Below are 22414 nucleotides of genomic sequence, written 5' to 3'. Positions count from 1 at the left end.
ATGTCCATCCCTGTGGACCCCACTGGTGTCCATGTGTGGCTACAGCCCCCATGAATCCCTGTAGCCCCCATCCATGTCCATCCCCATGGACCCCACTGGTGTCCATGTGTGGCTACAGCCCCCATGAGTCCCTGTAGCCCCCATCCATGTCCATCCCTGTGGACCCCACTGGTGTCCATGTGTGGCTACAGCCCCCATGAGTCCCTGTAGCCTCTATCCATGTCCATGACTACTGTGGACCCCACTGGTGTCCATGTGTGGCTACAACCCCCACAAATCCCCCTGCGACCATCCATGCCCATCCCTGTGATCCCCATGGATCCCTGTGGACTCCACTGGTGTCTGTATGTGGCTACACCCCCCACAAGTCCCTGTGGCCCCCATATGTCCATCCATGTCCATCCCTATGACCCCTGTGGACCCCAGATGTGTCCCTGATGTCCCCGTGGGTCCCCTCAGCCCCCCCTCAGATCCCACAGCCAGGGTCCCCCATGTCCCCACAACCCCACCAGATCCCCCCCATATCTGTCCCCACATGCAAAGCTCACTGGCAGAGAGCAGGGGTTTAGGGGGTTTTGTTTATTTTCAAGGAAAAAAAAAAAAAAATCACATTTCAATTGCAACTCAGTTGGGTTTTTAACGCGGTTCTTATGGATAGAATTAATAAACTTTGTTCTGACATGGGGATTTATTTGTTGCAACATTATGCATGGTAAATAATTGCATATTCAAGATTTTGTGAAATGGGTGACAACGGGGGGAGGGGGGGGGGGGGGAAGGGGAAAGAAATGGAGGAGAGACATTTATAAAAAAACATTATTTACAAAAATGATATCCACATAGTCGTAGTCTAACCTATAAGGCAAGTAACATTTAAAATATGTTGTTTCATGATTATCTTCAACAAGTCAATACAACACATTCATATTACCAGTGGTCAAATACAAAGCTTTGCTGCCACAGTCCATGTGCAACAAACCTGTATGTCTTTTTTTTTGTTATTTTTTTTTCTCTGAGAACAGTAGGTAAGCAGCAAAGTTTTCATCACAGACTAAGCAGTACCTAGGCCATCGTAGACTAAAGGTATAATATATCTCATTGCACGTTTAGGCAAAAAAGGCCAGCCATTCATTAACTTATTTAACTTAAATCTTAAAAATAGACCTGTGTATCTTCATCCACAAATATTTATAAACATTTTATACATGAGGGAGTTCATCAAACGATACAGGGAAATCCCTGGGGAAATCCAATTCGTTGCTGGGGCTTCCTCTCCTGCCTTCTCTCAGACCACAGCTTCATTTTAGCAAAACATTGGGCTGGTTTCAGCAACCTTGGGGTTTTTTTTTTTTGGAGTGGAATGGGAGATTCTGAATGCCTCCTGAAAACCTGTTGTCTTTTGTCTCATACTGCTTGGCCTGTAGTGAAGTCCTGCTTGGTGTGCAACCCTTCAGAGCACCCATCACCACACTAATACTTGGGATTTTAAGAACAAATGTCAGCAGAATTATCCACATTATCATTCCTAAAGTGATGCTGGGAGGGGAAGGCAGGTGGGATGCAGGGGGTATTTCTGCAGATCCTTACTGTAGAATAAAAAAAATACTGATGGATCAGGAAGACTCCCTGGCTCTGCAAGGATTACTTGGGAAATGGTGAGAATAATAATAATAATAATGATAATAATAATAATTCTGGCTTTCTCCATCCCTTCCCTGCCTGGCCAAAACAGGATGGCATTTTAACCTTAGATGTTGCAGACTTTTGCACCTGTATTTAAAGAAGAAAACCTATAATGGATATATCCTGCAAAGGCATGCTGAAGATAAAATAAATTTAAGAGAAATAAGCACTAACATCCTGAAGTCCAGCCTGCATCAGGAAAAAAGAGCTCAGTTTCCTGACTCCCTTCATCCAAGGTGGCACTCGTGTGGCAAAGCTTTTGGGAGTGAAGCTGCAGGAACAGTTTAATGGACAGTGGCTTTCCAGCAAAACCAAGATCAGCTCTGTAGAAGGGGGGTGATATTTAAGAACAAAAGCAAACACCAAACGAAAAGCTTATTATTTGTTTTGTGTTTTGTAGGACTGAGAAATTTCCTTGTCCTTGAGAAATACTGTCAGGTTGCAAATGGATCTGGAATGTCTCCCTCCAGGAGCACAGTGCTGAATGTTTGCAACAAACAGAAGAAAAGTGGCACAAAAAATAATAAAAATTCCTGCTCCTAGCATCCAGAGGCCCATATCTGCAGGGAAAACCACTCCATCTCTCCGTGGGCACCTGGGCTCTGCAGGTGTGGGCTGCTGGAGGCCAACAGGGACCCCAGGAGGAAAAACTCTTCAGGAGAGAGGTGGCTGAAGGCACAGCCTGAGGAACAGGTCCACGCCAGTGACCAAGCCAGAAGAACATTTCTGTTCTGAATGCCTCCTTTCTTAATCCTTTTTGTTGTTTTTTTTCTTAGCCAGCTTGTTAGATCTGAGAGCTGCTGAGTTATGGGGTGCCAGTGCTGGAGGGCTGAGCCCCTTTTTCAGCCTCAGCTGGAAGACCTGGCTCCCATGTCCCTAAAGAGGGTGCTGATGGCAGAGAGTACCAAAGAGATGCAATCCCTGAAGATAGAGTTTTTCCAGAGCTGAAACCTGCAGAGCTTGAGTGCTCCAAATGCAGCAGGGCAGTGCATCCCCCCTGCCCTCTCTGGGGCTACTGCAGAAGCTGGAATATACACCCTTAATTTGGGCTCTAGATTTAAAGTCTGACAGATCCCAAGCTGCTGCCCATGACCTTTTTACTGCTGACACCTTCTCAAAGCCAGGCAAGAAAGCTCAGACCATGGTCCTGGACTTCCCTGGACTTCAGGCTTCAAAATACAACAACTTTGTTCCCCTTCCCCACGTTGGGGTGCCACGCTCCTACCACGTGCAAGAAGACAAACACAACAGAAGCATTCCCAGGCACTCTGACACCCTTCTCAGACATCAGACAGGGCAGGAAAACTTCAAACACCTCCTTGCAAGAGGATGCAGAAGGGAGGACGTGCTGGGAAGGAAGGCAGAGACACACAGCTCAACACTCCTGAGTAAACCAACACCTGGTGACCCCCAACACTGTAGGAAAAATTGGCAAAAGCAGGATGCCAAAAACCCTCTCCCAAAACACTGGGTTTAGTCCCAGTGTCACGGGGCTGGGAAGAGATGAGTTTTGTCACCTGGTGGTGTCTGGAGGGGGAGTGTGTCCCCAGAGGGCTGCAGGCAGAAGGAGTTCAGGTAATTTGCCCCCAGAAGGGTGCAGAACTTCCCCACTGCCCTCCCCAGACTCTGGGGGCTGCATCCCAGCACCTCCACACACCCAGGAATTGTCACCTCTCTTCTGGGGGACAGCACAAATGGGACAAGCTTGGGATCTTTGGGTTATGGGGTTTCTTTGTTTAAAAAGTGTTTAAAAACTTAGCAATGCTAATGTAAACACTTTGTCTTTCAAATGAAATATAAAGTAAAATCTCTATGTTCTGGTAATATTTACATTATAAAATCCTTATTTTCAAGCCTATGACATAGATCTCTTTTGGAAGCATGAGTTCATAACAATTCTACACAGCACGAAAACAATGATGCAAAACCTAATTCTTAGATGGTTTTTTTTTTTCCCCCTCTGTTCCTGTGTTGGGAAAGTCTGGGTCACACCATTTGTACAGATTTCCATTTCAGGGGGAAAATTACTGACAGAGCTGAAGGCTCCACCCAGGAGGGGGACTTTCAAAACCTGCAGGGATGGATGAACCACGTGGATTGGGCTTTAAACCTCCTGTGCTGATGCCTTTCACACACCTCAGCCTAAAAAGTCACTTCAGAACTGAAATATCTCCAGACTTCCTTATTTTCTTTCCAGATGGACATGGATTTCTGTTTGATCCACGATGGACATGGATTTCTGTCTGCTCACATCACTCCAACCTGCTCAGGTGAATAAGCACCTCCCAACCTGCACAGTTTCAGTTTTCCAGAGCAAATGAAGCAGCCTCATCCTTTTACACGTATGCCAGTAAAATTATCACTATTTCCTAAAATCCTGGAATCTCAGGTTGGAAGGGACCTCAAGGACCATCTGCTCCAACCTTTATTTCCCATCTTACACACCTCCCAAGTCCCCAGCACCCTGTGGATGCTCAGTGTTTTTCTCAGTGGGTGTTCCTGTGGTTTTCTCTGCACCTGAACAGCAGCTGCACCCAATTTTGAAAAGTTCCCTTTTTTTTTTCTTTTTTTTTTTCCCAATATTGCCAAATTCTCCCAGGAAACCAAGCCCTCCATCCCAGCAGATGGAGACCAAATGCTCTCAGCCTGTTACCAGCCTAACCTCAGCCAGGAACCAACCACCACACATTGATGCACAGTGCCTGCATCCCCCCCAGGGAGAACACAGAGGAACAGTTTTCCCCTTTTTTAGCACTTCCATGGATTTTCCCCATCTCCAGGAGCTTGGTCAGCAAGGCAGGAGTCCCCCTGAGGGGCTGGGGCCCTTCCCCACTGCCACCTTTAGCTTTTGCCTGCCCAAGGAATAGGACAGAAAGGCATGGGAAGGGCTGCCTGCCTTGAAATTGTTTTCCAAACTCACAGAGCTTTCAAAAATGGAGAGGAGAGGAAAAAAAAAAAAGGGAAAAGCAAGCAAAGGAACGTAGAAATGCAACAAGAGAGCCTGGAGGCTGCTCAGAATCTGGGTCCTTAAAAGCAGCAGGATATTTTTTCCAGCAGCAAGGTAAGCTCAGGGTTGCTACCCAGCCTCTTTGCCTGCTTGTTTCCTGTTCTGCATTCTCTGCAAAACACAAGGGCTTGGGGCAAAAACCAACCCAAAAAGGCAAAAAGCAAACTGCTCCTGAAGGTTCATCTGAGGCTGAGAGCCACCACGGGCACCTTCACAGAGGCTTCTCATAATGGAGACGTGACGTAAATACCCTTCTGAGAAGTGACTTTTTTTTTGTTCCCTGCTTTTTTTTTATTTTATTCTGCTGAGAGGTGGGCTGAGGAGCCTCCACCTTTGCAGCAGTATTTTTTCTGGAGTGCAACCAGCTGAAGTGGAAGGTAGAGCTTGTTTATTCCTACTGAGGACTGAAGAAAATAAATAAATCAGCCTGCCAGTTCTGTTTCACTCTCTCTGTATGAGGCACCCCCTTCATGACAGCTACCAGGATTGTATTGAAGTCGTATATATTGACAAAATGTAATCTACCTCTGTAAGCATTGTGCCATTCAACAGTACTACTATTAAATTGATATACCACAGTTTAAATTACATCCATTTCATGAATGGGAAAAATGCTAAAACTCAAGTGTCTAACTGCCAAAAATACAGCCTTACTGGGATGAGTACAATTTACAAATACAATAATTACATTTTAAAACCATTAACAATGTTACATCTAGAAGTAAATACTGGAGGACTGGTCAAGACGGTGTTTTCCAAGGGGAAAAAAAAAAGAAAATAAATGCTGAAAGTTGTCGACACTTCCAACAGGAATGTCCCGAGTGCAGGATTTAGTTCATTTCCCTCACACTGCAACTGAAACCCGTTCCACACACAGCAGTCCTGGGGGATTTTCCATCTGGTTTTCCATGGGATTGCATTCCCTCCCATCAGTTATCAGCCAAGTATTTACCTACAAATGGGATGGGGATTCAGCTGTGAGGAGGGAGCACCCACCCGTGCCCAGGGGATACCACCAACCTCTCTGGCAAGGAGACACCTGGGAAATACTTTATCTGCAGCAAGGGGGCAAAATTAAAAAAAAAAAATAAAAAAACCCAAACCCCACTAATATTTCCCTAGAGGAAAGGGGCAAAAAGCTCTTCCTGGCCAACCCCAGACCCTTCCTTCCTTCCACGCAGGACCCAGAACCACGAAACTGAAGGCTCTGGTGAGCAGTGCCAGGATTTATTTCATGCAAGGGAGCTTCTGCCCCTCAGTGGGACCAGCCCAAAACCAAACCAAAACAAACCCAAAGCATTCTGCAGGGCTGGAGGGGACCTTTGGGGACAGTGCCAGCCCTAGCAGTGAGCACCCACCTGCTGCAAACCTCTTCTTGATGAGGGAGAAGCGGTAGCCGGCACCCAGGAGCTCGATGTCACAGCTGGACAGGGTGCTGCCCTCACTGGTGAACTGCACAGCCAGGGGTGCTGGGGTGCTGGGTCCTTCGGAGAGCTGGAATCGGGCCAGCAGGGACCCCACACCTGTGAGGGAAAAGTCCTGCACCAGTGTCCTGGTTTGGGCCAGGATAAAGGGGATTTTCTGTCTTGTACCTCTGCTTTTAGCTCAGTCTTTAAGTAGTGGCACTTGCTGAAATGAACAGCAAGTTTCCCAGACAGTGTGTGCTTCTGGGACTGATAACACTCGATGTTTATAGGCACTGCTCCAGACTGGTGTGCAGAGCCAAGGACACTGCTCAGCTCTGAGGAAAACTTTGACCCTCCAGAAGGATAAAGAGGTCCCACCTGAGCCCTCCTTTGGGGAGGAACAGACAAGAGAGATGCCAGAATTGACTAAACAGAGGATTCCATCCCATACACCTCATCCTCAGGAGAAATTTGGGGGATCACGAGGGCCAAGCCATGATTTCCTGCTTCCAGCTTCCAGCTCCTGCCCTTCCTGCCTTTCCTGCTTCCCTTCCTTCACTCAGCATCCTGGAAGGATTCCATCCATTCCTCTGCCTGTGCTCCTGATCCATCCCAACCCATATCTGTGTGTTCCTGCCTCCAGCTCCCAACTGCTGCTGACCCCAGGATTCCAGCCTGGACTTTCCCAGGGCTGCCCTGCAGCCTTGGGGTGACGTGAGAGTTCTTGGGGGATAAGGGGGAAGGAATGTGGTTTCCATTTTCCTGTATATTTGTATATATTCAGTAATTTTCCCTATTTATCATTACTGTTTCATTAAAGTTGTGTAGTTTAGTTTCCAACCCATCAGTCTCTTTCCCTTATTCTCTCTCCTTTCTTTATCAAGGAGGAGAGAGAGATTAATAGAGAGCATCTGGTACTGGGTTTAATTGCCAGGCCAGTGTTAAACCCTGACAACCAGGTCCTGGCAAACCCAAAGACCCAGCCCCACTCCTACAGGAGGGCCCCGAGCCACCAGCATCCCCCAGGGTTGGGATGGTGTGGAGGGGAGGTGAAGCCCCTGACCCCCCAGCAGGGTTTGGGCTGGTCAGAGATAAGAGAGCAGCCAGGCTGGGGAGAAGCGACCCCTGGGAAGGGGGGTACAAAGTGGTGGCCTCATCCTGCAGATGCAGAGCAGGGCAGTGAAGCAGAGGACTTGGCTCTAAGCTGCTGTGTTCACACCCTCCTGCCATGGCAAAGCCCCAGGGACACGGTCCCTGCTTCCCAAAGTTCTCTGCTTCTGGTTTTCCACAGCAAGCACCAGCAGGAATCTGTGTGGCAGGGCAGGAGGGATGGGGCCAAGTGGGAGATGAGTGAGTGCCCATGGTTAATAAGATGTGGGGTTACCTCCGTTCTCTGACTTCTGAGAGATGTCAGGGATCTTCCACAGTATCCTTTGCTGTTCAGCATTCCTGAAAAACAGATGGGGAAGAGCATTGCTGTAGGGAATGAGAAGTTGTGAAGGAGGCAGAATTTTGCTAAGGACCCAGCTCTGGTGCAAATTCCAGGAGCTTGGATTTGATCCGAGCAGGAAAGCTCTGCTCTTGTGTTACAGGTGAGCAGGGATGGGAGGCAGCAGGACCAGGCTGTGCCCTGCTTCCCTGCTGCAAACCTGCATCACACAGCCCTCTGAGCCTGGAGAAAAGCACCAAAAACTCCCTGGAGATGAGAAGGCTCCAGGGAGACCTCAGAGCACCTTCCAGTGCCTGAAGGGGCTCCAGGAAAGCTGGGGAGGGACTGGGGACAAGGGCCTGGAGGGATGGGATGAGGGGGAAGGGTTTGGAGCTGCAAGAGGGGAGATGGAGAGGAGATGGGAGGGAGAAATTCTGTGCTGTGAGGGTGCTGAGCCCCTGGGTGCCCAGGTTGCCCCCAGAAGCTGTGGCTGCCCCATCCCTGGCAGTGTTGAAGGTTGGATGGGGCTTGGAGCCCCCTGGGCTGGGGGAGGTGTCCCTGACCATGGCAGGGGGTTGGGAATGGATGGATCTTTAACATCCCTTCCAGCCTAAACCAGTCTGGGGTTCTGTGGTTGCTGTTCTGTGCCTGTACACATGTTCAGCTCTGCCCATCTTCCTGGGAGAACAGCAAGGAAACTAAACCAGAGCTGGGCTGCAGGCTTCCCCTTGCAAGAGGAGGAGAAGTTTGGGGTCCCCGGTGTGTCCCCAGCCCCCCCGAGCAGGTAGCACAGCTTTGGGCAGACACCCCAAGCTCTTTGTGAGGTGAGAGGTTCCTACCAGACAGCAGGAGGAAGCACAGCTTGCAGTTTGGTTACTCCTCCATCCACAGGGACGAGGAACTGGACGTTGTTTAGAGCCACAGGTGTGGTCATTGCCTCGGGGTTGTATTTGTAGTCGATGCGCAGGTCAGTGCTTGCAGGGTCACACCGCCAGCTCACTGCAAGGTTTAATGGAGTAGACTGAATACCCTGGGCAGATACCTTCCAAAATGACAGAAAAAACATTTAGTTTCCATAGGGGTGAAAGGGAAAAAATCCCATTTTTAATTTTTTTTTTTTTTTTTACAGAGGCAGCAATTGCATTTGGCTTCAGAGGAGGTGACACCTTCTATTCTTAAGTTTTATTCTAATTCTGTTCTCATTCTAATTCAATTCTCATTCTAGTCCAATTCTATTCCAATTCTATTCTAATTCTACTCTCATTCCATTCTCATTTTGTACCAGGCTCAAAATCAGACAAATGCAGTGACCTGAGGAAGGGGCCAGTGGGGTGGCAACGCCCTCAGCTCCCCCCATCTCAGTGCCAGGGAAATGCCAGCTTTTATTTCTACAAGTTACTCATATGGTTTTGGTTTATTGTTTTTTTCTTTGTTTTGTTTTTTGTTGTGGGTTTGGTTTTGAGTTTTGGGTTTTTTTTGGCAGAGTTTTGTCTTACAAACAAACCCCTACCTGGTATTTGAGCATATCCACGTTGTAATAGGTGGCTTGAGGCTTCTGTTCCGATACCTTCTTCAGGTGAGCCATCAGGTTTGGCATGTTGACCCAGAACTCCTTGGTGTTGGTGTCACTCTGTGTGGTGTCACTGCACAAGGGGGACAACAAACCCTTCCTCTCAGACACCTTGGCAGAAGGAAGCTGCTCCACAGACACCTGGGCCAGCAGCACCCACCAGGGTTAATCCCACCCCAGCACCCACCAGGGTTGATCCCACCTTTTGCCTCCTCCTCTCCCAACCCAGCTCCATCTGTAGCTCTTCTCCTTCTGCAACCAGGAGGTGTAAGGAGAATAATGGGGCTCAAAATGAGCAGAGCCCCTCAAAACCTTTCCCCCTATCTACTGATGCTCTTATCATCACCATCAACATGATCACCAGCACCAAATCAGCATCGAAGCATCATGGACTGGGTTGGGTTGGAAGGGATGTTAAAGATCCATCCATTTCCAGGCCCCTGCCATGGTCAGGGACACCTCCCCCAGCCCAGGGTGCTCCAAGCCCCATCCAACCTCCAACACTGCCAGGGATGGGGCAGCCACAGGTTTTGGGGACAGCCAAGGGCTCAGCACCCTCTCTGCCTGGCCAAGGGGCTGCTCCAGCAAACACTTCAAGGCTTGGGAGCTCTTGCCCAGAGCAGGACAAGCTTTCAGGGAAGTTTTTCCTCGTTTTTTCTGGAAGCTCTGCTCCTCCCTGGCTGGGGGCTGAGGTGAGGTGTGCCTTACCAGCAGAGGAGCTGGGGGTTTGGCAGGACGTGCTCCAGGCGGCTGTAGTTGAGCACCCGGAAGGTGAGCACTGCTGGAGTGGGGTTGTTGGCAAAGTGTCGGGTGATGCCAGCTGGGAAGGACAGCACCATCTCCCCTGTGATCTTCACAATACACCTGCAGGGACAGAGACCCAGGGGGAAGGGGGCTCAAAATCACAGAAATATAGAAATGGGTTGGGTTGGAAGGGAGCTTAAAGCTCACCCAGTTCCCACCCCCTGCCATGCTCAGGGTCTCCCCACCCTCAAATTAAAGAATTTCTTCCTAATGTCCAACCTCACTCTCCCCTCTCCAAGTTTTAACCCATTTATTTCCCTTCTCCTCTCCCTACCCCCCCGTGTCCAAAGCCCTCCCCCAGCTTTCTTGGAGCCCCTTCAGATATTGGAAGGTTGCTCTGAGCTCCCCTGGGAGCCTCCTCTTCTCCAGGCTGAACAAGCCCAATCCCTCAGCCTGGCTTCCCAGGGAGCTGCTCAGCCCTCTGAGCATTTCAGTGCCTCCTCTGGACACCTCCCAGGAGCTCTGTGTCCTTCTGGTGTTGGGGACTCCAGACCTGGAGTTCTGGGCACAGCTCTCCAGCTGGGGGTCTCAGAGGAGCAGAGCAAAGGGGGAGAATCCCCTCCCTTGGCTGACTCTCTATGCTTTTTTTGATGCAGCCCAGCACCTGCTTGGCTTTCTGGGCTAAAAGCAGGGAGGTTTGGTGTGGTGACACCCCCCAGCATCCCACCCACTGTGCTGGAGGAACCAACCTCTTGTCCTAGCCCAGAACCAGCACCGAAGCCCAGCAGCCTGCTGGGGATGGGGACTGATGCTCCTGCTGAGCCCAGAGCACCCCCTCCTCTCCTTCCCCATCCCTCTGGGTGCTCCCTGGAAGCCTCAGCAGCCCCCCCAGCCCTGTGCCAGCCCCCAGAGGTGGGCACCTACTTGTTGGGGTCAGCCCCTTTGAAGTACGCGTTGACGGTCTCGGTGAAGGCAGCAGCCACGGGCAGGGTGTCCTGGGCACCCATGGTCAGGGGGCTTGGGCCCCGGGATGAGCCTGCAACAGAGCCCAGACCCCCACTTCTTACCTGCAGGGAGACACTGAACCCCCCAAAACCCAGGGCAAGGGGGTGTGTACACCGAGACAACCCCCAGCATAGCTTTATGGGCAAAGAGGAAGGAAAAAAAAAAATAAAATAATCCCCCCAGGCTTGAGATGAGGCTTGGGAAATATTTTTTTTTAAAGTTAGCTCCCTGCTTTCCCCCCAATCAAAAAAATTAAAAAAAGAGCAAGCAAAGAAAATAACTGGGAATGCCAGGAGCAGCATGCGGGGCAGCAGCCCCCCCAGCATGGCTCTGGAGGAGCTCCAGACTCTGAGAGGTTCTGCAGGAGGTTTCTGGGTCCCAGGGGACAAGAGGGGCTGGGGAGGTTCCCTCTGCCTTGGCCAGAGAGCTTGGATACCCCTGGGGAAGCAGGATGCTGGCAGTCCCATCTCCCCATCCCCTGCTCCTGCCTGAACTCCTGCCTGGAGGAACCCCCACTGGGGGGGATCCCAGGACCCCCAGCACAGCCCCACAGCAGCAAACACCCCCCATACACACACACACCCCACAAATCTGCAAAGCATCAGAAATTTGGGACTGTGGAGGAGAGCTCTGGGTGGAAAAGTGAAGGCAATGGGTCCATGGGCACCACCCAGGCTCTAAAATAATTCCCCTTTTGCTGGCAAAGAAAAACCCTTCCCCAAAAGTCCATTTGAGGATGAGAAGCCTCACGTCATGCTGGAAACCCTGCGTGGGGACAATGTCCCCTCCCCATGTCCTCCACCAAGGGGACACCAAATTTCTCTCCTCTCTCCCAGAAAAGTGCCCAAAGATCCCCCTGGCCATAACAGCTTCTTGCCCACCCAACATACAAGGTGCTGGTCCCAAAAAAGCCCCTGAGGGGTCAGTTCTGACTCCTCCAGTTCTGCCTGAGCCACTTTTCTGCAACACATCATTTTGGGAGGTTTTTTTGGTTTGTTTTTAATACCCCAGTCTGTACATCAGGTTAAGCACAAGGATTATTTTGCCCAAAGGAAGTAAAAAGGGAACATCAGCATCTACCCAGGGATCCCCTTCTTCTGCTACCTTCACAAAATCATGGAACCACAAAGCAGGGTGTGATGGAAGGGACCTTAAAGCTCCTGCAGTGCCCCCCCTGCCATGGTCAGGGACACCTCCCCCAGCCCAGGGTGCTCCAAGCCCCATCCAACCTTCAACACTGCCAGGGATGGGGCAGCCACAGCTTCTGGGGGAAACCTGGGCACCCAGGGGCTCAGCACCCTCACAGCACAGAATTTCTCCCTCCCATCTCCTCTCCATCTCCCCTCTTGCAGCTCCAAACCCTTCCCCTTCATCCCACCCTTCCATGCCTTTATCCCAAGTCCCTCCCCAGCTTTCCTGCTGTTCCTGCCCACCTGGGGACACTCCCAGAAGAAGCAGAACATCAGGGAAGGCCTTGAGCTGCCCAGCAGCAGCCAAACCCTCAAAATAATCATTATTCTTTGGGGGAGGAAAATAGAAACCCCCCAAAATTGCCATGGTCCCCCTGCCACCAGGTTGTTTTGTGGGGTTTTTGGGGTTTTTTTCAGCCTCTCATCTTCCACTGTTTCCCTGTGTGTTTATGAGACTCCTTCCTTCTCCAGAAACAAAAGGAATTCTATGTCCAAGGATAAGCCAGCCCATCCCACACATCTCCATTGCCAGGCTCAGCCGGGTTCATCCAAACAGCAACCAAACATCCTCCATGGTCCTGCTCTGACTTTGGATAATAAAAACCATACGGGTGTAAAAATCCCTCCCCTCCTCCCCATGAGCCTGTATCTTCTTCTCTTAACAGCTTCAGAGACAAGACAGCTTTGGGAATAAGAACTTCCATGTAAAAAGAAGAGTTTAACCTCTCTATTTCCAGCCCCAAAATCCTCTTCTAGAAACTTGAGAGAGAAATCTGGGTAAAGCACGTGCTGGGCCACAGCCACCAAAAAAATCAGGCTTGTTGGTGACTGCCACCTTCTAGAAACCTTTCAGATTGGCAAAATGACCTGATAATGCTGGAGAAAAAACCAAGGAAAAATCCACTTTAAGGAGTTTTGGTTGCAGAGGCATCAGGTTCATCCATCCCCTACACCCGGGTGGAAATCAGAAGGGGAAAGCTGGTGGCTGAGTGCACCCTGGGCCAGCTCCAAGAGAGCAGCACCAGAGCTGCACCCTGGCTTTCCACACACAGACAGCAAACTGCAGCTCCAAAGCCATGGATCCACATCAAAATCCAACCCTCCAAATCCATGGATCCACATAAAAATCCAACCCTCCAAACCCTCCAAATCCATGGATCCACATAAAAGTCCAACCCTCCAAACCCTCCAAAGCCATGGATCCACACACAAAAACCAGCCCTCCAAACCCAGAAAGAAAAGGTCATTTCTCTCAGGGCATTTCATACCCAGGGTCACCAACTGGGCACATCTCCCTTCACCTCCCTACAGAGGAGCTTTCAAGTTTTGCCATTTTTTTTTTTTTTTTCCAAGTTGGACTCAAAGATTTAGGGTTTGATGAGAAAACACCACAAGTTGGAAGCGAGCTGTTTCCTTCCTGGCTTATGGATGAGCCTGGAGGCAGTGCTAGGTTCCTGCAGCCCAAGCACCAACCCACCCCCTGCTCCAGACCCTTCCCACTGCCAGAAGAAAATCCAGGAATTCCAGAACACCTTTCCAAAGCAGGAATACGCAAAAAAACCCCACAAGAAAAGTCCCAAATGCTGGATGTGCTCATGGAGCTGGGGCTCAGCTGAGGACACGTGGAGCAGGGGGGGGATGCACGGTGCTGGATAGAGGGATGATGCTCCAAGGGGGCTGTGATCCCAGGGGACACCTGGGGAAGGAAAGCCAGGAAGGGATTTGATTTATTGCTGGAAACAGCAAAACTGCAACGGGAATGGGGAGGGAGGAGCAGTTCCTTCCCAACCTTCTCCCAGGGAGAAGCCAGGAGCTGGCATCAGAGAGGGGACCAGCAAAGGAGGGACCAGCAGAGCTGGGATCCTGGGACCCAGTGTCTGGGGCTGATAAAAAGCCAAGAAAGAGGGAAAGAAGGAACCACCTGTCCTGGTCACCACCACCTCAGCACCTGCAGCTCCTGCAGGTTTTATAGGATCTTTTCCTGCTGCAAGCAAGCAAACAAACTTCCCTGCTTCGTTTTTCTTGGGTTTGAAAGAAAAATATTGGCAGGAGGGACAAGATGAGGCTTCCTCCAAAGCCCCTCCCAGAGGGGATGATGCTCCGAGAAGCTGCCACCTCCCCCGAAACAGCTTCTCCTGCCCCTAAATCCTCCCCTTCAACCTCCTTCCCAGCGACGGGGGGACCCCAAAACCCCACAACACCCCCACCAGCCCCCCCGGCACCGTTTGCTCTTTTCTTGCTGGCGCAGAAAATTCTGATGGGGGGAGGAAGGAGCCCGAGCTGGGCAGAGAATTCCCGGGATTCCTGAACCCCCTGTGGCAGAGGGGAACGAGCAGCTGGGGAGGGAGAGTAGAGAGAAGCCCTGGTTGACAGAGTCAAGTTCCTCGGCAGTGCAAGCGCTGGTTTGGCTCTCTGGTTTTCACCGCAGTCTCGGTACAAGAATATCTTTGGTTTGTTGGGTTTTTTTGGTTGGTTGGTTTTTTTTGTTTGGTTTGGGTTTTTGCCTTTTTTTTTTTCCAATTTTTTTTCCTTTTTTTTTTTTTTTTTTTTTTTTAACTCCAATCAAAATTAGTCCAGCCCAATCTGTGGAATGGGCTAAAGCAGATGCTGGGTTTTTTTCCCATTTTTTTCTTTTCTTTTCTTTCTTTTCTTTTTTTTTTTTTTCCTTTTTCTTCTTCTTTTTCCTTTTTTCTTTTTCTTTTTTTTTCTTTTTCTTTGTCTTTTTTTTCCTTTTTCTTTTTCTTTTTTTCTGGTTTTTTTTTTTTTTTTTTTTTTTTTTTTTTTTTTTTGTTTGTTTGTTTGTTTGTTTGTTTGTTTTTATTTTCAGGGAAAGGCAACCTGGAGCCTTGGGAGGAAACCCCGGGAATCAGAGAGCTGGGGGGAGAGCAGGGCAGCACCGGCTTGGCTGGGCACTACTTACCTTCGAAAGTCAAATAAAACTTTCCTCTGTCAAACCAAACGAGGGAAGGCTGTTCATTCTCTGTATGGCCAGGAGTTGAAGCGGGAGGGGAAAGGTTAAGGAGAGGGAGAGAGAAGGACACAGTGTGAGTACAGAGCAGGTCATTTATCTCGCTAAGGGGAGGGGGCGAGGCGCCGTGCAAGGAGATGGACGGGGGGGGGGAGGTTTGAACGCTGCTTGGGGGACAGAAAGCAGAAAAGCAAAGCTAGGAAAGCCCAGACAGAAGAGAAACCTTTGCCCGCTTGCTAGGGATATATATATTATTTTTTTAAGGGGGGGTAAGGGTGTTCTCATTGCTTTGTCCCCTGCTCCTTCTCCTCCCGGTCCCCGGAGGCTCCGGCAGCAGCGTGGGACAGCGAAGCCTTCGGGGCTGCTTTTGGGGACAGAGAGCTGGGAGCTGAGCAGACAGACGGACACAGAGCAGGGGCTGCCAGGCTGGGATTCCTCCTCCTCCTCCTCTCCCATCCCAAGCACCGGCTCCCTGCGCTCACATCACCTCCAAACCCGGCGCCAGGGAGTGCTGAAAGGAGTTAAGTGCAGGGGAAAGGGGGAAGAGGGGCTTCGGGAGGGTTAAATGAACCCTCTGGAACGCAAGAGGTGACAGCCCTTCGCCTCCGAGGCCTTTTCTTGTCCCCGAGAAATTTTTTTGTCCCCGCGGGGTGTGGGGACACGGAGGTTTGGCAGTGAAAGCATCACCTGCTGGTGACAGGAAGCTGAAGAAACGCAAAAGGAAAGAGAAAAAGGAAAAAAAAAAAAATACAAAGAATGAAACGAAATCGAGCAGCGCCTGGCATCGAGGGGAAGGAAATAAAAGAGGAGGATTTTTAAGAAGAAAAAAGAAGGTGAGGGGTGATGACACGGGAACAACGGGTTCCTCTTTCCTTTGCAAGAAGTCGTTGGGATCAGACATGCAAACCACAAGGAAAGCACAGCAGACCAGCACGGAGGACAAAGGGCTGGAATCACTTTCCACATGCTCCCAGACAAACTTGGCCACAGGAAACAAGAGACAGAGATGGGGAAACTCGGTGGTCCCCAATCCCCCCCCCCCCCTCTGCCCACCTCTCAGCTCAGCTTTGCCTCTCCTGGCAGGACCAACCTGACCTTGGGAGTTGCCCCTTGGGTCTGCAGGGAGGTGAGGGCTGCAGGGATGCTCACCCAGATGCTTTAGTGGGCACAGCTTGGTGAGCTTAAAGGGATTTTTCCCACCAAAATGATTCTGTGAGAGCTGCAGGGATGCTCACCCAGATGCCCTTGGGGGGGGGGGACAGCTTGATGAGCTTAAAGGGATTTTCCCCCACCAAAATGATTCTGTGAGGGCTGCAGGGATGCTCACCCAGATGCCCTGGGGGGGACAGCTTGATGAGCTTAAAGGGATTTTTCCCACCAAAATGATTCTGTGAGGGCTGCAGGGATGCTCACCCAGATGCCCTGGGGGGGACAGCTTGATGAGCTTAAAGGTTTTTTCCCCACCCAAATGACTCTGTGATTCCACAACAGGGAGATGCTTGGGCTTTCCCAGAGCAGCTCCCAGACCACATCTATCCCTGCCTGTCCCACCTTCTCCAGCTTTTCCCAGATCAAAACCTGCCATCAGCAGGGGGGTGGTGTCCCCCTGGCTGCTGCCCCCTCCAGTCTCCCCCCATTGCCAGGTGACCCCAGAGCCTTGGTTTTCAGCTGTCCTTTCAAGGGGTGGAAGCCACTGGGGCACAGCTTGTCCCCCCAGGAGTCACACCAGCTCAGGGTGGGTGGGTCATCAAGCCATGGAGCAGCTGGGGTTGTTCACAAAAATAGAGAGAGCAGAGAGAAAAAGGAAGAACTTTTAACCCAGGAGCCCAAGGGGCTCAGTGCCTGCAGGACCAGCACACATCCCCTCTTCCCCAGTCCCCTTCCCAAAGCCCCCCTGACCCCCCAGCCCTCAGCCTGCCTGCTCCTCCCCACCCAAATCACAGTTGCCACCAGGGCCACCAAGTGCCCCGTGGCCACCAGGCCCTCGGGCACGGTCACCACAACCACAGCTGAAGGAGAACGGGCACAGACGGGCCCAACCTCCCCCCTGGGACCCCTTTTACCCCCAGCTCGAGGTGTGACAGTGACCCACGGACACGCACAAGCAGCTACAAGACCTCCAGAGCCAAGCCAACGAGACGACGGAGACGCAGGTTGGAGACTCCAGCAAAGCCACAGGGAGAGCTCAGGTGGCCCCACGGGGACAGCCACCCCCTCCCTCCTCTCCCAGCCACCAGAGGAGGTGGGTGCAGGGCTGGTGATGCCACCACTCCTGGGGGCTCCTAAGGTTTGGGTCCCCAGAGGGTCTGGGTTTCGGGGGGCTCAGCTCCCTGTGCCAGCAAAGCCCCGTGCCCACCATGCAGAGCTGGCCTGCTCCCCACAGAAAACACGGAGGAAAAAGGGGAAAAAAAAGGAGGAGAGGGATGTTCTGGGATAAGATGGAGCTGCGGGAAGCAAGGAGCAGTCGGGGGGTGGCAGGGAGGGAGTGCCAGGACAGAGGGACAAAGGGGACAGAGGGACCCAGCACATGGAGCCCGGGAGCTGCCAGCCAGACTGGATTTGCTTTTCTGGTCTGAGGCACCAGGGGCACCCCTGGGGCTGACAAACCCCACGTTCTGCAGGCACGTTCCTCCAAAAGAAAGCTGCAGGGCTTTGGGGTGGTGAGGATGTATCAAGCTAAGGGTTTGGGAGAACCTTTCCCAAGACTCCATTTCCAGCTACCACTTGAAGGGGAAACGTGAATTTAAGACATTTAAAGGGTTTGAATACTATTTTCCTCCTGGATCCCAAGGTCTGGCTTCCAGCCCCCCTTCCCCATCCAGGGTACAGACATCCCCCATACAAAAAAAAAAAAAAAAAAAAAAAAAAAAAAAAAAATTCCTAAAAACCAAAAATCACCTTTTTTTGACCCAATTTACACACCATATGCACATCTGAAGTTCCGTTTCACTTCATGACACCCTCTGCCTTCACCAAACATTCATTCCTCACAATGTTTAGAGCTGCCTCCAAGCAAGCTTCCCTCCAGCATCCCAGTTCTGACCCCCCACAACCCCTTTAAGCCTCTTTTCTGCATTTAAAAACCTGAGGACAATCAAGAACTGGGAACCTGAGGAAGAACCTAGTACATGAAAAGGAACAATTACTCCAAACAATCTTTTTTTTAGAGGTAGGAAAAACAAAAGCACAGCAGTGCTGTAGGTTTTTACCAACAGTGGGAGTGGTGGCTGCACTCAGGGAGTTGGTGGAGGAGATGGAAGATGTACTTTCAGCCCGGGCTAAAGGTGCTATCGGAGGAGGGCTGGAGGAGTGGATGGGAGGGCTAAAAGGTCTGGACTGGAGAAAAGAAAAACAAACAAAATAAAACAGCATAAAGTAATGAAAACTGTAAGATCATATGCACAGGGACAGCTGCATCAACCACTTCGAAGCTTCTGTACCCCCTGGCTGGCTTGGTGCAAACCCAAACATCTCCTGGCGCCAACAGCATTTCAGGTTGGACTGGGGAAGGTGGCAAAAAATTCCCACCATGGAGCAGAATCATCATTCCAGACTGGTTTGGGTTGGAAGGGGCAATAAAGCCCCCCCAGTGCCCCCCCTGCCATGGTCAGGGACACCTCCCCCAGCCCAGGCTGCTCCAAGCCCCATCCAACCTTCAACACTGCCAGGGATGGGGCAGCCACAGCTTCTGGGGGCAACCTGGGCACCCAGGGGCTCAGCACCCTCACAGCACAGAATTTCTCCCTCCCATCTCCTCTCCATCTCCCTTCTTGCAGCTCCAAACCCTTCCCCCTCATCCCATCCCTCCAGGCCCCAAGTCCCTCCCCAGTCTCTAACCTAAATCTTTCCTTTTCCAGCTGAAGATCATTTTGTGTCCCTGGGTGGTTTTGTTCCCCACCCAGCAGAGGAGCTGCAGGACCCACAGGATGGATTTTCCCATCATGGTGGGATCAGTGCCCACCCCATGCCAGCTGCCTCAGGACCATCCCGTTGGGTCCAGGCAGCTTCTTTGGGAACAATTTCACATCCTGACCCTCAACCCCCAAATCCTCCCCCACTTACCTGAACACAGCCCAGGGTGGGGGGGGCAGACCCGTGGGGTGCTGGCAAAGGGTCCCACCAGGCACCCACTTGGCCAGTGGAATTTTTCCTACATGGAATTCATCTTGGGGGATGGAGTATGGAGAACCCCAACCCGTTTGGGCATCACCCCCTGGTTATTTGCCCCTAACAACTTGCTCTGCTCCATGAACCCCTCTCACCAGGCTCCCAAGTCATCTCCCACCCCCACCCTCCCTGCTCCCACTCGTGACACTGCACCTACCACATCGGTGACCGTGGGTTTGCCAGGAGGCAGCTTAGGCCGGGAGGGAGGTCTGGGAGGGGGTGGTGGGGGGGTGCTGCAGGTGGCCAGAGGGGTGCCAGGGCGAGCTGGGGACGAGGAACCTGCAAGAAATGGGAGATGTGAGCCCACCACGGGTCTGTCACCCCCCACCCAGGGGCTCAGAGCCAAAGCTTCCCCTCCCCCAGGTGCTGCTGTGGGTGCCCACCCATGTCCTGCTCTGCATCATCTCCCTCTACAAGATGCTCCATGGGGAGGGGGGGAGGAAAGAGGTTTTGGGGATTGCTGATGGATTTCTCAGCTGGGCAAAAATGTTACCAGCTTGACCTGAAAACCAGCAGAGTGGGCTGGGGAAAAATAAAAAAAGGGTTTAAGGCCTGTAGGTGATGCTGCAGCACCTCCCTGGGACCCCCCACAGGAACTGGGGGTTCTGGGCAAAGAGGCAAAGCTTTGTCCAAGCCAAGGGTTGGACTCGATGATCTCTGAGGTCCCTTCCAACCCAGCCAATTCTATGATTCTATGAAAGGTGGGAGAATGATGTTATGGGATCACCAAGTGGGTGCCAACTCTCCAGAAGAGCTTTGGAGAGGAAGGTGCTGGCACTGGGGCTGGGGTGGTCCCCAGCAGGTGCTGCCAGGGCCCTGTTTGCAGTCACCCAGGGATCTGACCCAAGCAGGGTGGTTTTCTCCATGTACAGAAATCCCTTTAGCTTAACTTTTCCCACTTCCAAGAGAACCATTTTGCTGGGTTTGGGGGATGCTGACTCCAGGGAAGGCAACACCCAGGGCAGATCTCTAGAAATGAGGCTCAGACATAAACACCAGGTGGGTGAGACAAGAGAGAGGCTTGGTTAAAGCCCATAAACCCCAGTCCTTCCCTTGCACACCCCCAACATTCTATTTTATTTTATTTTTAAATTTTATTTAGAAGCCTAACTTGGGAACTGACGTTTGAATTTTACTTTCCTTCTCTCAACAGAACCTTACAAAATAGGAATTCTTCAGGAGCAACCTAACAGGAGTGTCACAAGGAGGAGGCTTCCAGGGGACACTTTGTCCCCCCTTCAGGAGCAGCAGCAAAGGTCCTGTGAGATGTCAGGGGGTTTGGTCCTCAGGGTCCTCCAGAGGCTGGATGCACCTCCAGATATTTTCCACCATCAGAAACTGAGGCAGGATGTTGTCAATGACATGGGGATGCCACCAGGATGCTGGTCCCCTGGGGGGGTGACACTTTGCCTGGGTGACACCATGAGCACTGGCTCCAGTGGGACATCCATCCTGGGATGGCTTTGCCCAGTGCCACCCCTCAGGGCCACCAGCGTGTCCCCATGGCTCCCAGTTCAGTTGGTTGGCATCAGGGTGGAAAGCAGGGCAGGAACAAACTTTCTGCCCCTCTCCTGGAGAAGTCCCAGCTCCCATGGGACACAGGGACCCAGACCCCAGCAAGCTGGCACAGAACACCCACCAGCACTGAGGCAAAGCCACACTCACAGGGACAGCCCCCATCAACCCCCCTGGAGGTGACAAACCCCCAGAGCAGATGGCAGCAGGCTGGTGACAGCAGCTGGGGGGCTGCACACCCACCCCCTGCCAGGCCTGAGGCTCTGCAGGGGTGAGAGGCTGAGGGGGAACATCTGGGGGATGCTGGGGACCTGGCCAGGATGGCTGCAGCAGTGCTGGAGTGCTCAGCCTCAAGTAACAGGCTCATGTTCCACTTCCCCAGCTCCTGTAAGGTGACCCCTGTCCCCCTGTCCCCCCCAGCAGACAGATATTTATAATTCAGCAGGTCCCAGCACCTGCCACACCAAGCCAGCAGCTTCTCCCTTTCTCCAGCCTCAGGGGGGACCAAGCACCCCTCATCTCCAGGATGCCACCTCTGGGCTGGGACTTACAGGATCTCAGGAGCCCTGAGGTGACAATTGACACTGACCTGGGGGTCTACAGCAAATCCAACCCCCTGAGTGTGTCCCTGAGCATTTCTACCCATGTTCACTCTGAAGCCTACTGAGGACAGCACTGCAGCAGCAGCAATCCTCTGCCAATCTCTGTGCATGTCAGGGAGCTCCAGGGAGCATTGGCTGAAGGCCACCAGACCCACCCCACCACCAGAGGTGACAACCAACGGTGACTTGGGGGTCTACAGCAGATCCAAGCCCTCTGAGTGTGTCCCTGAGCATTTCCACCCATGTTCATTCTGAAGCCTACTGAGGACAGGGCTGCAGCAACCCTCCCTCTGCCAACCTTCTCGAGCCTTGGGGATCTCAGGGGACCTTTGGGCTGACCCGTGGGGCCACCAGACCCATCCCACCACCAGAGGTGACAACAGACAGCGACCTGGGGGTCTACAGCAGATCCAGCCCCCTTGAGCCTTTCCACCTATGTTCACTCTGAAGCCTACTGAGGACAGCACTGCAGCAGCAGCAATCCTCTGCCAATCTCTGTGCATGTCAGGGAGCTCCAGGGAGCATTGGATGAAGGCCACCAGACCCATCCCACCACCAGAGGTGACAACCAATGGTGACTTGGGGGTCTACAGCAGATCCAAGCCCCCTGAGTGTGTCCCTGAAGCATTTCCACCCACGTTCACTCTGAAGCCTACTGAGGAGCAGCAACCCTCCCTCTGCCAACCTTTGTGCACCTCAGGGATCACAGGGGACCTTTGGGCTCTCCCATCCATGGGTTCACCCAGGGGGCCACCAGACCCAAGCCACCGCCAGAGGTGACAACAGACAGTGACCTGGTGGTCTACAGCAGATCCAGCCCCCCTGAGCCTTTCCACCCGTGTTCACTCTGAAGCCTACTGAGGACAGAGCTGCAGCAGCAGCAATCCTCTTTCTGCCAACCTTTGTGTGGCTGGGGGAGCTCAAGGGAGCATTGGATGAAGGCCACCAGACCCATCCCACCACCAGAGGTGACAACAGACAGTGACCCGGGGGTCTACAGTTGATCCAACCCCCCTGAGCATTTCCACCCGTGTTCACTCTGAAGCCTACTGAGGACAGGGCTGCAGCAACCCTCCCTCTGCCAACCTTTGTGAGCCTTGGGGATCTCAGGGAACCTTTGGGCTCACC

The 22414-nt window shown here is 52.0% G+C and overlaps 1 protein-coding gene across 1 annotated transcript in view; it reads right to left on the bottom strand.

Annotated features, from left to right (window-relative positions):
- Nucleotides 1-5619: 5619 nt before the first annotated feature.
- Nucleotides 5620-22414, bottom strand: part of SGIP1 (SH3GL interacting endocytic adaptor 1) — a 39537-nt gene continuing 22742 nt past the window's right edge. The window contains exons 16-25 of the mRNA XM_030455749.1: nt 19327-19448; nt 18212-18338; nt 14955-15014; nt 10764-10875; nt 9804-9959; nt 9036-9168; nt 8365-8567; nt 7481-7545; nt 6049-6213; nt 5620-5642 (exon numbers count right to left, since the gene is read on the bottom strand). Coding sequence (XP_030311609.1) covers nt 5620-5642; nt 6049-6213; nt 7481-7545; nt 8365-8567; nt 9036-9168; nt 9804-9959; nt 10764-10875; nt 14955-15014; nt 18212-18338; nt 19327-19448 — 1166 coding nt within the window. The remainder of the gene's footprint in view (nt 5643-6048; nt 6214-7480; nt 7546-8364; nt 8568-9035; nt 9169-9803; nt 9960-10763; nt 10876-14954; nt 15015-18211; nt 18339-19326; nt 19449-22414) is intronic.

The sequence above is a fragment of the Calypte anna genome, chromosome 8, assembly GCF_003957555.1.
Source record: "Calypte anna isolate BGI_N300 chromosome 8, bCalAnn1_v1.p, whole genome shotgun sequence".
NCBI classification, from domain to species: Eukaryota; Metazoa; Chordata; class Aves; order Apodiformes; family Trochilidae; genus Calypte; species Calypte anna.
Note: the sequence above shows the minus strand (reverse complement) of the source record. Positions and strands in the feature narration are given on the sequence as shown.